At 56.4% G+C, this 16,956-nt stretch overlaps 6 protein-coding genes across 6 annotated transcripts; 5 read left to right on the forward strand and 1 right to left on the reverse strand.

The window, feature by feature from the left end:
- Positions 1-1,972: 1,972 nt before the first annotated feature.
- DCS_04584 (uncharacterized protein) lies at positions 1,973-2,383 on the forward strand (the record flags this gene model as incomplete). The annotated part of the gene is made up of 1 exon (XM_040801892.1): positions 1,973-2,383. The coding sequence occupies one exon, from the start codon at positions 1,973-1,975 to the stop codon at positions 2,381-2,383; it is 411 nt and encodes a 136-aa protein (XP_040656925.1).
- Positions 2,384-4,858: 2,475 nt separating this feature from the next.
- On the forward strand, positions 4,859-6,761 carry DCS_04585 (uncharacterized protein; the record flags this gene model as incomplete). The annotated part of the gene is made up of 2 exons (XM_040801893.1): positions 4,859-6,440; positions 6,502-6,761. 2 exons carry the CDS (start codon positions 4,859-4,861, stop codon positions 6,759-6,761), a joined length of 1,842 nt encoding a protein of 613 aa, XP_040656926.1.
- Positions 6,762-7,293: 532 nt separating this feature from the next.
- On the reverse strand, positions 7,294-8,718 carry DCS_04586 (glycosyltransferase family 50; the record flags this gene model as incomplete). Its single annotated transcript, XM_040801894.1, has 3 exons — positions 7,294-7,551; positions 7,610-7,883; positions 7,961-8,718. 3 exons carry the CDS (start codon positions 8,716-8,718, stop codon positions 7,294-7,296), a joined length of 1,290 nt encoding a protein of 429 aa, XP_040656927.1.
- Positions 8,719-9,982: 1,264 nt separating this feature from the next.
- Positions 9,983-10,932, forward strand: DCS_04587 (translin-associated protein X; the record flags this gene model as incomplete). Its single annotated transcript, XM_040801895.1, has 2 exons — positions 9,983-10,167; positions 10,365-10,932. 2 exons carry the CDS (start codon positions 9,983-9,985, stop codon positions 10,930-10,932), a joined length of 753 nt encoding a protein of 250 aa, XP_040656928.1.
- A 1,139-nt stretch (positions 10,933-12,071) lies between these two features.
- On the forward strand, positions 12,072-13,652 carry DCS_04588 (uncharacterized protein; the record flags this gene model as incomplete). The annotated part of the gene is made up of 3 exons (XM_040801896.1): positions 12,072-12,494; positions 12,578-12,823; positions 12,894-13,652. The coding sequence occupies 3 exons, from the start codon at positions 12,072-12,074 to the stop codon at positions 13,650-13,652; spliced, it is 1,428 nt and encodes a 475-aa protein (XP_040656929.1).
- An 818-nt stretch (positions 13,653-14,470) lies between these two features.
- DCS_04589 (protein CCC1) lies at positions 14,471-16,931 on the forward strand (the record flags this gene model as incomplete). Its single annotated transcript, XM_040801897.1, has 3 exons — positions 14,471-15,174; positions 15,580-15,709; positions 15,945-16,931. The coding sequence occupies 3 exons, from the start codon at positions 14,471-14,473 to the stop codon at positions 16,929-16,931; spliced, it is 1,821 nt and encodes a 606-aa protein (XP_040656930.1).
- Between the last annotated feature and the right edge of the window lie 25 nt (positions 16,932-16,956).

Here is a 16,956-nt window from a genome sequence, read left to right on the forward strand (position 1 = left end):
GTACACATACTAGGTATTTCAACACACGAATTGCAAGCATACACCTACATATTTACATACGGAGTACATGTATCGTATCGGTACTCCGTACTGCGTACCGTACACATGTCCAACTACAGTACACATGCATCTCCAAGGAGCATTACAGCATGGGCCATCACATAAGTGCTACTAGCACAGTACGGAGTAGGAAGCCCATATTTGGACGATGGAATAATCCTCGTGCGGCAGATCGTTTGTTTTTTCCCGGCTGCGGCTGGCCCAGATGCGAGTTACTCGTAGGAGAGACGTTTATGCCTACGGAGGAATAATCAAGAGCTGTTTGCTTTGTTGTAATGAAGGCGGAGCCTTTGCCACAGTGGAAGTCACCCAACGTGCTTATGCGCGCTCCACCGACGCCTCGGCGAACGGGACGGGGCCGCGATCTTCCATGGGCGCTTGGAAAACGGCTGTCAGTTTACCCCCCCTCCCCATGCGGTACGAGAAAGAAATAATGACGATGAAAAATATAGTGAGAAGCACGGAGTAGGAGCTGCGGAGGAAAAGAGTTCGGAGAGCCAAGAACAGCGAGGGTGACGACAAGACATGGAACGTAACGGCGACGGCCAGGAGGCTGGTTCATACCATGATGCCTGGGACAAGAGTGCACGCACACACAGGCCGCCTGGGTAGTCTTGCACAGAATGAGCTCACCAATGGATAAGAAGACCGGACAGACTGGCTGGTCACGAGAGAGGGCAAAAGGTGTGGATAAAGGTGTGATTCCATCACTGGCTTCCACCATGACCTTTGCGGCAACTGGGCGGCAGAGGAACCACGGCCTACGCTTCGCTTTTGCCGCCTACCATCTCGGCATCGTTTCAAGGACGGACAAGCAAACTACGACCATGGAAAGGCAAGGAAGGTACGGAGCACTCCACACATGTGCAGATAGAATGAGACAGAAGCAATGGCGACCAGGGGGTGTGCCAAGCGGGACGACGGCGGCGGGTTGCGGCAGCGGGTTGCGGCATCGCGATTCCCTTCTCGTTCATGTACGAGTACGCACTGGGATGAAGCGTTTGACTTGAGCGAGTACTGTAAGTAAAGTGCGAGTGCTAGGTTGGTTTAGTGCTTATTACGGCACAGCGCCTGTTCCTGGACGAGCACAGGACCTACAGTACTTGTGGTAGTGGCCGTGGAGCGTGGCCCCCCACCCCCTGTAATTACCCCTGCCGCCCTCGCAGGTGGTGCACGTCTCAGCGCTTCGGGGTTGGCTCAGGACCCCCCAAATAGAAACAGGGGCCGAAGGGCGCTACGAAATGCTCCGCCGGTTGTTAGTTGCCGTTGCCGCGTCCGGCTAGCACGGGCTCTTTTGCACGTCAGCATGCGCAGCTGGTTGGCCTGAAACGCAACCACTGCGGCCATGACGAACCCGATGGGCACGGTGTCATGCTCGAACAGGGTGGTGATCAGTCTCCAAGGGCAGAGGAGCATGGTGCGTAGACTTTGTCCCGCTCTCGGTTCCGTCGACGACCGCGTACCCCTCGTCACGTCCACTCAACGCAGGGCTGTCGACGGCACGCACTGTCCAGCCTTGTTCTTTGCATAGCGGCACCTCAGTGACTTACTTTCTGTGCATTCGTCATGGCTATGCGGCGGATCGGGCAGCCGAGGTTCCGTCTTCGAAAAAGATTCTTGCCGTGAAGGGCATCATGATGGAGCAAACCGGTCGAGGCCGCCGTGATGCCGTGTTGCGAAGCGCACAAACATTGCCGTTGCATGGGGACATGGGGACAACGCCAGGTGCAGAATGCAGATGACTGATGGTCGGTGGCCAGCCATGACTAGATACGCATCGAGGTAGGTAGATCGAGATCAAATCGAGTGTGAGAGAAGGCCGAGGCAAGGATGCAACAGCAGTGGCGAACAGCGCGCCGGGAGGCTCCTATGGGTTGACTAATCTCTTCCTCCGTTTATCGTTCGTTTCACCATGGTCACTACCGTCAGTGTCCTATGCATCTCTCAGAACTTGGCTGGCGAGATTCGACATTGCGAGTACCTGTCGACCTTACCTCCTGGAAGGCATCCTATGACCTGCCGTCGGCCACGGGACAAGGACGACATCTGCATGGCTTTCGTAACCTCGCGTGCCATGGTGAGGGACGACTCGAAGATTGAACGCGTTCCGGAGGACACCGAGAATACCTCGCAGCATGCCACTCTCCATACGGGGGGGATGGTCGCAGGCAGTCCAAGGCCATTTGCTTCGTATCTTCGGGACCTGCCTGTCACTGCAAGGACGTTTTGCTCTCGACACGCAAGACTCGGCGACGACGCCGACCTTGCTTCGCCGTCATCTAATGTCCAGCTGGTGACGGAAGGAGCTGAGGTAAATGACTAAAGGTAAGGAAAGGCATGGAAGGATGGGGCAGAGGAGAATCTTGACCGCTTGACCAGGACGGAGGCGAACTGCAGCATCGATCTGGCGGTCACCCGCAGAAGGGGTGGGTGTGCGTGTTGCCCGGGCACGGCAGAGTACAGTATGGATGGCCAATGTTGCGAGATGGTCGCAGATTTGGCCGGGTTTTGTTGGTTGATTGGCTGATTGATCCATGACGGCGATGGTTGTTTGTCGCTTGCGGCGACATGAACACATTTGCGTATAGTAGTCGGCAGTTTGCCTACCTACCTAGTAGTATGTTTATGAGCTATTACGGAGTACGGAGTACTGACTTTGTAGTTATTTCTTCGTTCAGGGTACGGAGTGCAGTAGTTGTACTTGGGCACAAGTATTACTGCTTACTCCGCACATACTTACAGTATTGTATATTACTTACTGGTCGCTGTAAGTAAAGCAATAGTTGTAGTTGTACATGCACACTTCGTTGTACAGGTACACCTGCCTACTAGGTAGGTAGTATTAATATTCACTTACAGTACTTACAGCACATGTACTTACAGTACTTACAGCGTACGGAGTGCTCCGTACTCCGTACAAATTTCCAAGTACCCTGCTCCATTCAGTATATTACTTTGTACTAACTTACAACTACAGAGCACGGAGTACGGAGTACTGTACTGCAGATGGAAATGTACTTACATGTACTCAAGTACTGTAGTTGTACAAATAGGGGTAGGTGGACTGGTACTTGCACCTAAGTACAGCACACGTACAAGTACAGCGAAGCCCAAACTCTACACCCCCCTGCCGGACCCCCACCAACTGCCACAGAGGTGGGGCTTCATCCTCCCTATGCACGTGGCCCGCGCTCCAGTGCCGACGGCCAGTGGAGTAGAGGTCCCGATTCGTGTCTCTCCACTGGAGTGGTTGCCGATCCCATCCCGAGGCTGAGAGGTTCCGACAAACAATGCAGACGCAGTTCGCCAAATCGCGTGAGCCCTTCAAGCCATCCATCCATCCGTCCTTATCCATCTCGGCTGTCGTTGGTCGTTGCCGCGCCCAATTCTTCAGCGCCCGCAACGGCTTTACCGCTAGTTCATCGTATGTTCGACCCGCGACCGCTGCATGCGAATGAGTGATTGCAAGACAGAAGGAGTCATCCTCGTGCTTGTTCGCTTCACCACTTGCCCTCCTTTGCTACTTTTTTGATAATTGTTTTGCACTCCCTCATCCTCATCCCCTTCTCACGCTCTTCGACCACGGCCGCATTGATAACGATAGATACGTGTCACGACATAATCGGGACACGTCGTCACCTACCTACATTGTCACCTACATCGTCACCTACACCGTCATCACCCGCGTTTCCTCCTACCATCTGCCGAATCAGAATTACCACCTGCCCAGAACGACCGAACCTCTGTGCTTTATTTTCTTCCTCGTCTCCACCCCCTCGAAACAAATAGCCTTCGTCCTCTGCTTGCGTCGGCCTTCATTGCCGACCCCCAAAGTCTATTCCGACAAACGACGCTCGAGCGACGACGACTCACCAACACGCCCAAGACATCGGCGATAGTGCACGCACCTCGCCCTCGGTGGCTGGCTGGCTGCCAATTTGCCATTTCCATTCACCATCGAATTATTCTCATCCATCGGCCCCCCATCAACCAATCCAAAACCCCTCGTCCGCCTTCTAGCCTACTCTGACCTCTGACCTCTGACCTTCGTCCCGTTACTCTGCTCGTCCTTCCCTCTTCTCGTCCTCCCCATCGACGGAATAGTCGTCCGCTTAGGAGACCGGAAGATTCCCCTCCAACCCCGCTTCGCCGCCACTTCGACCCGTCATCCATCGCTCCTTTTCTGTCGCGGCTGCCTGCTGCACTCTCTCCATTCTTCCATCCTCGACAAGCCTGCAACCTGGAGCCAGGTTCAGGCCCCGACAAATTAGCGTCTTTCCCATCAAGATTGCCCGGCCGCCCGCTGCCCCACGCGAGGGCTGACCCGCACCTCCACTTCTAGTTGCGGCCTCTCTTAAACACCTTTGCACCATCACCTGCACCGAGTTGCACCACCATCCTTTCGCACCACCACCTCCTGTCGAAAGCGCAACCACCCACCTGCACATCCTCACTCGACTTTACTGCCTCGCCGCCATCGCCGCTCTTCACACAACCATTTTCCTGCACAGTCATCGCCTGACGGGGCCGCTTCCCGCCGCTCCCCGACACCGTCATTTAATCTTTCGTCCTGGCCTCGGCGTCGCCCCTATCCTGCATTTGCTAAACCGCCAACAGTCGACTGTCGTCGTCCCCGCCCCTCTTGCGCCATCCATCCCGTGTCAACTGTGATAGCCCGCCTATCCAACCAGCACCCGCCCTTCGTCCTTTCGTCCCTACGGCCCCCTGGAGAACTCGAGAATGCCCGCTCCACCAACCGCATCGGCATCATCACCATCCACCTGAAGCACCCTGCGGCATGGACGAGCCTGCTCGCACCCCGAGCGACGACGACGAGAGACGGCCGGACGGCCCAGTTGCTGGCAGTGAACTGCCGCCGAGGGAACCGGGTCGCCGCAGCCAGGTGAGCGTCGCCATAAACGACAACCAAGTCCCACCTCTCATGACGGCATCCATGATGGACATGCCCATTCTCGTCGATGCATCATCGAGCCCGGCATCTCCCGGCCAAGATGGCGCCGAAAGCGGACAGGCAAAGCCCTCGTCATCCTTTGTGCCTCCCACACGACCGAGCAGCACACCTTTCCCCCACCCCGAGAATCGAAGCCAGCAAGTGTGCTGCCTCGCCGAATCGGACATGGATCCGAACGCAAACCTGTCCCGCCCAACTCTCCCCGTCACTGACCAATCTCCACCCTCCCGCTCCGAAGCGGTCCAGTTCGAGGAACTGCCCATGGAGGTCCACGAGGCCATCGTCGACCATCTCTTCGGCTTCCGCATCTCCCCGACGTCCAACAGCGCGACGAGGATCGCGAGCTTGACAAAGAGCTGGGGCAGCGCCCTGCGCCATTCACGCCGCCGGGAACTTTCCAGCCTTGCTTTGGTCAACAAGCGGTGGACCTACTTGATCCAGCAGAGACTGTACCGCCATATCAAGCTGAAGGCGACGGTCGACTACGTCGAGGATGCCATCGTCCACTTTGCCACCCGCCAGCATCTCGCCCCGTACGTGAAGCATGTCGAGATATGGTTCCCCGTCTTCCAACCAATGTACGGCCCTCTCGCCACCTCGGCCGCCATGACCCTGCCGACGGTTACCTCGAGCGGGTTGACGAATGCGACCTACGCCCTGCCGTCCGACAACTGCACGCTCGAAGAGGTCTTTCGATTCATCACCTTGATACTACCAGAGGCCCAGGTTCTGACCCTCGAGGGGGGCGAGAGACGAAAGGCGCCGATGGTGGCCCATTTCAACAACAAACGAGGCCAGGACACGCACGCGGCCAAGGCCCTGCGGCCGATTCAATCGGTCCGCACCTTGGTCACCGGCGGCCAGTGGAACCTGATGCGCGCCAAGGAAGACATGGCCAACATCATGCAGGCGCTGCCCAACCTCGAAGAGTGGCAGGCCTCCTACAGCAGACCCAAGTCCAAGAGCTACATCACGCTGTCCGAGTATATCGAGGCCCTTCCGCCCCGTGTTAAAAGGTTGAATTTATGCATGGAGAACGATTATCGGCGAGAGTCCCTCACCCCCAGCTTCTACACAAAAGTCATCATGCGCACCCATATCTGCTGCGGTCTCGGCCAGATTGTGCCCCAGCTGGAGCATTTCTCGTATACCGGACGAGTTTGTCACGTCATGTTTGATCAAGCCGCGCGCCTCGGCAACCCGGTCGAGTCGAGGCTTCGCTCTGTCGACTTGACCGTCAAGAACTGCTGTCGTGATGTTGACCATCCGCACGACTTCGTCGGCTCCGGCTCCGGCATCCACGAGATGGGCTTCATCGACTCGTTCGAGCTGCTCGTCGTCTCGGCCATCCGATTCCTCGAAAAGCACAAGTTGCTCCAGTTCCTGAGGATCCGCTTCGTCGATCTGGGTACGCCGACGCCAGCAATCCACCGCGTTCGCAAACGGCAGGCTAACCTATCTACTCATAGACTCCCTGTTACCGCCTCTGAATCCATACTTCATGCTTCAGCAAGGGAAATGCACGGGCGTCTGGAGCAATGCCATCATTGCCGAGATGGCCCGCGTCAGGCCCAGCGCGACCTTTGCCGAGCTGAGCGAGACCTTTGGCAACATTTCCTTCAGCAAGGAGGGGAGAATGATCATGTATCCCGAGAAACCACCGGGACGGATCTCATCGTTGAAGCTTAGCAATTACCAAACTCTCGCCAACGGAATGCCGATCCATTAGTGGAGGAGACCCTGGCGGACGAGGCGGCCGGCCGGCCCTGCGACGACGGGACTTTGATCGGCTGTTTTGCATACATTATGAGTCTCGTGAGATTGAGAAGGCATTATTCGGCTTCAACCGACATCATCGCCCATGGAGAGGGCAGCATTTCCTCGGATAGCAGGCGGCGTTGGGATACATGGGTATGGTACGGACAAGATCTGGGACACGGGCGCAGAGACCATTCTGCTCTCTATTTTGGGCCTTGAATTCAGTCCGGGACTCGCGACGGGCGCTTATTCACGCCCGCGCAAGATTGGACTTTTGGGACATGTGGGGTTTTCCATGATCAGCACAGCGTGGTAGATACCCCTTAATGAATGCGTGACTATAACTGCGAGGAGTACGGGTTCTTTGTGGCGGCAAGGCCGGGCAGGCGATGCTCGCTGGTGTAGATGCATCCGTCAACGCGGGACAAGAGTGATTTGTCGACGTGACGGCCACGAAAGCAACAGGTGCGGAGAATCACATAACCTCGAGATTTCGTAATTATTTACTTGTAGTCGAGCTCGGCATCGCCGATGATGATGCCGAGAATCCAGCAATTTACGAGAAAGAAGGCCAAGGAGGCGAGCCACAAACCGGGAAAGAAGGTGCTCTGGCCGAGAAATTCCAGCTCGTAGCCCTGCTGCAGCCAGGCAGTCTGGGATGCAACCCAGAGGATGAGGGCGGATATTCCCAGGAAGGGTTTCCGGAGCAAGGATGAGCGGGGGAGGTAGAGGGGCAGGAAGATCATGTACCAAAGAAAGTACTGTCGACATCAGCGAACACGTCTCATGCGACACCTGGCGGACGAGTGGCTTGCCTACCTGCGAGGTGCAGACCTTGTTGAAGGTGACAAAGGCAAATGTCTGCGCCATCATGGACGTGGCGAGATCTTTCTTGGCGAGGACGAAGGGGATGAGGACGCATGAGAGGGCGAGTTGGGGCAAGAAGGCGAGAGACTCGATGCGCAGCGAGGACGACGAGGGGGGATGAGCCGAGGTGAGATAGAGGAGGATATTGTAGGGGGAGAAGTTGTGACGATGATCGACGCGGGTAACGTGGTGGAAATAGGTGTGTACGAGGAACGGGGTGCCGTACCTAAGGAGATCGTTAGTGATCCGCCCAAACGGTCGCCAAGGCTTACGCCGGGCTCGAGCGAGGAGGAGGAGACGGACATGGAGTACATGAGGAAGTTGAGGGCAAAGAAAGTGGCCAGGCTGATGACGACGAGGCGTTTCCGCTCGGGCGAGCAAAAGCGGACGACGGCCTCGGCGAAGGAAGTCGACGCTGGCCTCGACGGCTTTCCCAGATGCTCCTCGTCCATCCACCACAGGATGGCGGGGCCGTAAATGAAGGGATATATCTTGAAGTGGACGGCGAGGCCGAGGACGACGGCGGCGATGGTCACGCGCCTCGCCTCGACGGCCCAGAGCAGGGCCATGGTGAGGACGCCGAGGAGGCCCTCGGAGCTACCGCGGGTGCTAATGGTGGCGACCATGGGATTCCAGAGCCAGAGGGCGGCAAAGGCGGCGGCGCGGCGCGGGCTCATGGCCGGCCGGTGCGGGTTGTGCAGGATACGGAGGATGAGCCAGCCGGCGAGGAGGTCGGCGAGGGCGAAGACGACCTTGCCGAAGGAGAAGAGCCAGGGGTGGAGGGCGGTGGGAAGGAGGAGCCATGCGAGCAGGGGCGTGTAGCGATAGGTATCGCGGGCGTAAGGCGTCTGGCTGGCCACCGGGTCGGATGCCGGCGAAGGCGACGACGGCGGGAGGAGGTAGCGGGCGGCATCGGTGAAGACGAGGTAATCGATATCGGTATATTTGAAGGCCGAATGGGCATCTTGCCAGGTGCCATAGAGAAGCAGGACGAGACGGAGGGCAGCGGCGACGAGGAAGAGAGGCGCCGGGCGCAGCAAGGGCGAGATCTCGAGGCCCATGGTGTGCCGTTCGGACATCGGGGTTGGAGACGAACAGCGACAAGACAAGCAGACGTCGAGATTTGGACCGACGTGGGTGGGCTAGCTAGGGACCAAGTATGTGACGATGAGGCGGTGCCTCTCGACGCATGGCTCGGTGGTCGACTGGCTGTATGTATTTCTATGGCCCTTGACCGATTAAGGATTTGCCATTGCGTCGTTCTCGTGCTCGTGTGCGGGTGCGTGTGCCTATCGTGTCTCGACAGTCGATGGGAAGCTTCTCGTGGTGGAGTGTTGTATCGAGGCAAATGGTACCTGCAGAGCGCAAATGCAGGTGCCTGCCGACCGACCTGGGCTAGAACGTTGGACGAGCTGAGCTGTACTTGGCCTGCGGGGAACATGCAGCACCGTAGGTGTACAGTACGGAGTACTTTGTTAAGTGCTTAAGTACCTAGTAGGTGTGCAGTATCAATGTGATGGAAGTAAGTACTTACTCCGTGTACTCCGTGTAGTACCAACATTCAGTACTAGGTACTTAGTCTGACTCTATCCGTAAAGTACCTACAGTGTAATTACATGAACTCCATACTCCGTACAAGGTGGGCACTTATGTACATATGATACTGTACTTCGAACCCCGTACAGTTCATCGGCTTGTCGACTCGTCAGATGGAACTCATGGCAATATCGAATTTGGTGTGCACTGCTACTCGGCTGCTCTCCGTCTGTCCCTCCGACCGTTGTCTTGCTGCAATGGCTCGGAGCACGGATGTCGGGGTGGGCATTTCAAGCTGGAAGGCGGCCTGAGGATGCATAGGTGTAGAGACGCGCCGCAAAGTTCGAAATGGGGTGTTTTGGACCATTAAGTAATAGAACGATCAACCGATTTAATCGCATGTCGGACGGTCGAGCCGAGAGCTCGAGCCACGCAACGGAACGAGCAAACGCAGGCCAGATGACAGGCCTTATTACAACAATACTATTTGTCTGCTTGTACGGAGTACTGTACTGTAGATACATCATCGCAAGTACCGGGCCCCCCACCAAAATCATCAGCAAATTTAGCCAGATGGTCGTACCGATTCAGAGTACAGTGTACGAAATAGTGTACAGTACAGTAAGTAATAATACTCATAATTTGATGAATTGGTCCCTGGTTGGTTCCACCTTCCACGACCTGCGACGCACATCGTCACGAAATGCAAAGCGTCATTCTTCCATCCTGTCGAAGCTGCCCTCCCCTGCTGAAAAACGATACATTCGAAAACATCGATCCTTCGCCGTCATGTCCGGTGGCGGTGTGAAGCGAGACCGTGACGGTCGCATGAAGAAGGCGCTGGCGCCTGATGCCCCCCGGGGACGCTTCCACACCATGTTTGAGCATTTCCGCGACGAACTGGACGAGCATTACGATCGCCGGGAGAGGATCGTCAAGACCAGTCGCGACGTGACGGCTCAGAGCAAGAAAATGTGGGAGAACCTTCTTCCCTTCCCTGCATCTGTACCATCCAAGCCCACCCCTGGACTCCCCGGCTTGTGGCTAACGCGAGGCGTCCTACCTACAGAATCTTTGCTCTACAGAGGTACCGGCACCCGGGCGCCGCGAGCTCGCCGACCAAGCTCATTCCGTCAAGCACGCCGTCGTATGGCTGACCGTATCGCATCAGGGTTAAGACGCTCAACCAAGATGTCCCGCCGCACATACAAAAGGACATTGACGCCCGCATGGCCGACATCACCCGGTTGCTCGCCGCCGTCGCCCCTGACTTGCAATCTCTAAATCGCCACCGCTATACCTGGCCGATGCGGTGTCTCGAGGAGCTCGTCGAGGCCCTCTCCTTTGCGTACTACCTGCAGCACCAGCGGCTCATCACCCTCGAGCAAGCCCAGGCTTCCGTGCCGGTCGACATCCGGCTCACGGCCCACGACTACATGTTCGGCGTCTTCGACCTCTTCGGTGAGATGATGCGCTTCGCGACGGTGCAGCGCGCCCTCGTCGTCGGCGACAGCCAGAACAGGACGATCCTGAGGGATATTCAGGAACTGGCTTGCGCCTTCGAGATGCTGCCGAACGTGCCGACCAAAGATTACCGTAACAAGATGGAAACAATGCGTCAGAGCGTGAGGAAGGTCGAGAACTTGGGCTACGGCCTCGTGGTGAGGGGAAGCGAGAGACCGAGCGGGTGGGTGCCGGATATGCAAGACCAAGGACCGGAACCCGTGTCGCCTGTCTGACGGGGCCGATGGCTCATGATGGGGTGCCAACGCACATGATCGTCAGCGCATGTATCGATACACCCGCAGACCTGCTGGAGGATGCCGCTTGTTGTGTACATGTAAGATGTCGCTGGACATGTTGCCTCGGACCCGCCTGGCATACTGGCTGCGGACGGAACTTCGCTTGGCGAAGCTGCTTGGGACGGAGTGACACGCTGTTGAGCACTCGACAGAGCGGGAGAGACAAAGAAAAATCGACATCACCTGTCCCATGATGAAATGGGCCCATTTGTCGACGGTATTGCATTGAGTTGTTGGAACACATGCTCCCTCACATGCTCAACGGACGAATAGATACTTGCTCTGGTACGGCAGGCAAACTTGGACTCGTTGCCGGGTTGAACCTGAATGGGTTGTCTGCATCTCAGCGGTTCATCTGCCCTATCTGGTCGTTATCAGCAATCAATCAATCGCCATTTAATACCGAATCAGATGACCGGGTTCCGTGAATCGATCAGCCGCGCTTGCGGTTGAACCAACATTCATCCGTTCATTGCTGCTACCCAGGGGATGAATCACAGCACCTGCGGCCTACCTTCCCTTTACTTCACTCCAAGTCATCTTGAGGGGCAAATCAACGCTATTCTGCTATCGCCAGCGCAACGCGTCACACGCTGCCCTGGCGATCCCTCCTCTCCCGTTCCATCGATCATCGTGCCATCATCGTTTCATCCTCTCCACACATATACTGCGTTTTCTTGAAACAAAACAAATGATGGGATGCTAGGAGACGTCTTGGCACCAGTTGCGGCCAAGCTTCTCTCTCATCCTTCCCTCTCCCTGCGGCCTCTACCAGGTTTTCATCCGAACCAACATCTCTGCCGGTTCCGATCTGCTTCATCTCGCTTACTTGCGCAAGAAGCCATACAGAAGCTCCATCTCGCCGGCTGGTGACCGTTTGATGATTGCCCAAGGTATGATGTGGCCAGCCTTTTTTGCTCAAACATGTTACCTGAATCATAATTATTTCCTGCCATGGCAGAACACCAGAACCAGACGCAAACACCTCGCAACGTTCAACCTAGGTGCTTATGACCGACCGGTCTGCGTCGGAGGCCCCCAAAAAAACACGTCGTGACGAATGCGTCGTAGCCATCATGGCAAGATTTCAGGCAGCTGAGTACTCGCCAGAGGCAGACATGATTGCACTGGAGCCCGCATCTCCAAGACCGTACGTCAACGTCAACGTCAACAAAGTCGACGACTTCGTCAGCTTCGAAGACTCCATCGAACTCGGCGAAACCCATCGAATCTCCATTGCTTCTGGCGTTGTAGACCTCGCTTATCCGCTTCTGCAGCCACTGATTCCGGACGGTCCGTACGGTCCGTTCGATCAGCCGCCGAACGGCGCGAGCCACATGCGAACCACCTTTTTCGTCAACTTTGAGATGCCGACGCGACATGTGAAAGAATCGAGCACCGGCGTGGTCGGCCAAATGTATGTCGAGCACCTGCAGCCCGAGCATATCATCCACTGCTTCCCCATCGTCCTCATCCATGGCGACTGGCACACCGGCCAGGTAAGTCGATGGCGATGAGCGGTGTAACTGGAAGGCGACACGGCAGTGATACGACAGGACAAAAGTGTGCTTACCTTTTCTAGATCTGGAACACCAAGCCGGACGGTAAGCCAGGTTGGGCCTCGTTCTTCGTCCTCCAGGGCTATCAGGTGTACATCGTCGACCTTCCCCCCTGTGGTCGGTCTACCCTTTCAGACGGGAGCCGGATGCAACGGGCGATGCGACTCAACACGTTGGATGTTGGCATCGTCGAGAGGAACTTGACGGCACCGGCGAAGCAGAATCATGAGGCGTGGCCGACGGCCCACCTGCACAATAAGTGGCCCGGAGTACGTATCATCTTCGTCGTCGCCTTCTTATAAGCATAACGTCCCGGCAACGGTGACTGACCTGCCGTAGACGGGCCGGCCAGGAGACGTGTTCTTCGAAAACTACTGTGCCTCGCTCGTGCCTCTCCCGCTCAAGAAGGCAGAGCGACAGCATGTCGCACAAGTAGCTCTTGCCAGCCTCCTGGACCGCACCGGGAAGACCATCCTTGTCGGGGAAGGGACCGGGGCGACGATGGCATGGCTTGCCGCTGACAAGAGACCGGATCTCGTCGCCGCCGTTGTCGCCGCCGAACCGGCGGGCCCGCCAGCCGGGACAAACTCCAGCCAGGGGCCCGACGGAGTTCGTCGATTCAGCTCGCACATCCGCTTCGAACCCGGCATGCGAAAGTATGGCCTTGCCGACATTCCGCTGACGTTTGATCCGTCGCCAAACTGCGCGCCTGAACTTTCACCCCATACCTTTTACAAGGATGATGGCCAGCAGCAAACCTGCATCCTGCAGCATAGATGCCGAGGGCTAATCGCAAACGACCCGGCGTCATTCCATGGCGGACGGTGGTTGAATGGTGGCGACCCGCGCAAGCTCGTGAACCTGCAGCAGATGCGTCACGCCATCGTCACGGCCCCGGCCAGCTCGCACTCGACGTACGACTGGGCGACGACCGAATTCCTCAAGCAAGCCGGCGTGGACGCACTCAGCATAAAATTGGAGCAGTACGGCATTTTCGGCAATGGACACCTCATGTTTCTCGAAACCAACAGCGACGAGGTGGCGAGTCTCATCAGCATCTGGATCGGCTTCAACACTCTGGAGGACAAGAGCTCGTGACCGGGTTGTATCGAGATGGGCCAGAAGTCGATGATACAGGGGGGGGGGCGAGACAGGAGATTATGAATCAAGATATATGACACGATAGATGACGCGGCAGTAAGATAGGAAGCAGAAGAAGCATGGGATAGGAGAAAGACGAGGCAGCAGAACTGTGAAGTAGCGGCAGCGAGGTAAGCATGATGATGCGGGAGAAGCGAAGGTGGAAAGGGCCAAGATTACTGAAGACGAGGCAGCAGAAAAGCTACCAGTGAAGGATGCCGCCGCGGTGGTCGGCGGGTTTTGGGATGTTGCACACCTATGCTATATGCTGGTTCTGGATGGGAGGTGAGAGAGGCGCATATTTATCAATGCCTTAGGCATAATCATAACCGGTATTACTGGACTTGCCTGTGCGAGTACAAGTGTTGAGAGTGTTATACGGAGTAATAATACTGTACGGAGTAGGAGTACTTAAGTACATTACAGTACATGTACATGTACTCCGTACTTGTACTCCGTACTGTATACCTACGAAGTATAATTACTTGTACTTAATTACTAAGCTGTTCACTTAAGTCAGCGCTTGCCAGCACCAGGCACCGGCGTAGCGACATTCAGGGCGGCTATTGGCCACTTATCCCGCAACGCCCTCGTCTGTATTCTTTGCTAACAGATACCCTCAATCCTTTGGTATTTGCTTGTTCAGCCCAGGTAATCCCTATCAATTGTACTAGCACTCATTGTACCGGCGTTCATCGTACGATGATGCGGCCATATGCCATTGCTGCGCGCATTCAAGACCATAAGGGATCACGACACTTGCAGACGGAATCACCATGGGAGTTGCATTCGACCATTTCCTCTCCAACCCGTCATCTTCATTCTTCTCCGATGACTCCTCTAGGTGGCGAGCGGTTGTAACCCGTGATGCCGTCGCCGATGGCTGCTTTGTCTATGCCGTCAAAACGACCAAAATCTACTGTCGCCCGATTTGCAAAGCCCGTCTCGCGCGCCGCGCCAATGTGGAATTCTTCACCACGGGCACCGAGGCTCAAGCTGCTGGCTTCCGCGCTTGCAAGCGCTGCAAACCCGGTGAGGCTGGTTTCATGCCCGACGACCTGGCGGTGCAGAAAATACGCAACTTTTTGCGACAACATGGAGACGGGGCAGGCAGTTGCATCGAAGGTGACACCGCCTTGAGTCTCGGAGACATGGCGCGGCGGGCGGGCCTGTCCAAGTGGCACTTCCACAAGGTGTTCAAGAAGTGCATGGGCGTGACGCCATCACAGTACCTGCATGCCCAAAAGTTGACACGAGAGAGGAGTTGCCAAATGGTCGATGGAACCTCGCCGTCACAGCACCAGCTCTCCGAATCTGACCTCGCCAGCCTCGAGGATGCGAACTGGACGACGGAGCTGTCGAGCGAGATCGTGTCCTCGGTTGCAGAGGGTGGAAGTGCCCGCTCCCCGCTTTCGTTGTCGCTCGACGACTTTCTGATATGGCCTGAAGAGACCGCTGAAGAGAGAGGCGACGAGACAGGGTAGGAGAGCTGGGTACTGCCTAGCTGTGTGAGCCAGCCAACCACCAAACCGCCCTCTCAGCAGCGAGGAGAAACCGAACGACCAATCACAAACCAGATGGGCGACAGGACGCCGAAAATTCTCGTGGCGAAACACACAGGATGCCTCATCCATCGTCCAGCAGCTACGAAGTGGATAATACTACAAGTAGGTACGGAGTACAAGCACAGTAGATTCATCTACTGTAAGTACTGTACAATACTTACATGTACTTACTGTACATATATGAGTACTTGGATGGATCGACGGGTAGTATTCGGAAAATCCTTTCAATATTCACACCTTCCATCCCCCCTCCTTGGACGGGACGACCCAAGCCGTTGGCCCTGGACTCCTACGGTACAGTACTAATATGATAATACCAGCCGCCTACAGTACAGGTCGCATGTGCGCCCAACCGAAGCCCGCAGCTCCGCCAAAAGACTCGACGTCGCGACGATCGAAGCCTCTGAATGGATGTCGTCATCCACCTGTGCTCCGCTCTGCGCCGTACCTGTACGGTACTGGGGCACCGTCACATCGCCCCCGACGACTTGACGTGCGGTGCGCTCGTGGCGGATGACTAAAAGACGCACCCTCATTGGTCTGCCCCCCCCCCCTCTGGATCCGAAACTCGCACCATCATATTAAGTACCTGCATGCATTGACTTACACGACACTTGCTCGCTGTAAAAATTAGATCTTGGCTGAGGGGAACAAGGGAACTACTCACCTACGGTATATATATTAGGGTTTCTGCTTGACCCGTGGCCTGCCTTCTGAGCTGGACTTGCCCTCGCCAAAAATCGTTGCAACCCAAAGCCTCGCAGACCCAACGGTATTCCCTCCATCGTCGCATCGCCCAGACCCTGTGACAGGGAAGCCCGTCTCCATCATGGCCTATGCCACGGAATCCTCGCCTCTTCTCCCGGAGCCTCCGGTCGAGCTGCCTTTCCCGCATGCCTTCGACTCGAAACACTGGGACTCGTCCCCATCGTCCCTCGACTCCTCCTCCACCAACTCCTCGTCCATGTCGTCAGCCGCACTTAGCGATACCCTTCGCGACGTCATCATAGGCTTCTCCGATGGCCTCACCGTCCCCTTCGCCCTCACCGCAGGCCTCTCCTCCCTCGGCAGCACGAAACTCGTCATCATAGGCGGCCTCGCCGAACTCTTCTCCGGCATGATCAGCATGGGCCTCGGCGCCTATCTCGCCGCCATCACCGAGCGTGACCACTATCGCTCCCAGCGCGACTCCCTCTTGCACCACAACAACGGCTGCCGTCCGCAGCTCCCCGTCGAGCACCAGCGCGCGGTCATCTACGCCATCCTCGACAAGTACTGTGTTTCCCGCCCCGCCGCCAAACCTCTTGTCGACGAGCTCTGTGCCAATGATGAGCAGTGGGTTCGCTTCAAGATGGATTTCGACCTCCACATGGACGAACCGGAAGTGCACCGCGCCTGGGTCTCCGGCGTCACCATGGGGCTCAGCTACTTCGTTGGCGGCCTCATACCCATGGTTCCCTACTTCATCATGACCAGCATTCGCGAAGCCCTCCTCGTCTCCGTTGCCGTCACCGTCATCATACTACTGGGCTTCGGCTACGTGAAGAATTACGTCGCTATTCGGAATCACAAAGCAGGTGTTTGGGGCGCCCTTCAGACGCTCGTCATTGGCATGCTGGCCGCAGGCACGAGCTATTTCATTGTAAAATCACTGGACACTGGCGGCTCATAGGAAAGCAAAATTTTGGCATTGATTT

The sequence above is a fragment of the Drechmeria coniospora genome, chromosome 02, assembly GCF_001625195.1.
Source record: "Drechmeria coniospora strain ARSEF 6962 chromosome 02, whole genome shotgun sequence".
Classification (NCBI taxonomy): Eukaryota; Fungi; Ascomycota; class Sordariomycetes; order Hypocreales; family Ophiocordycipitaceae; genus Drechmeria; species Drechmeria coniospora.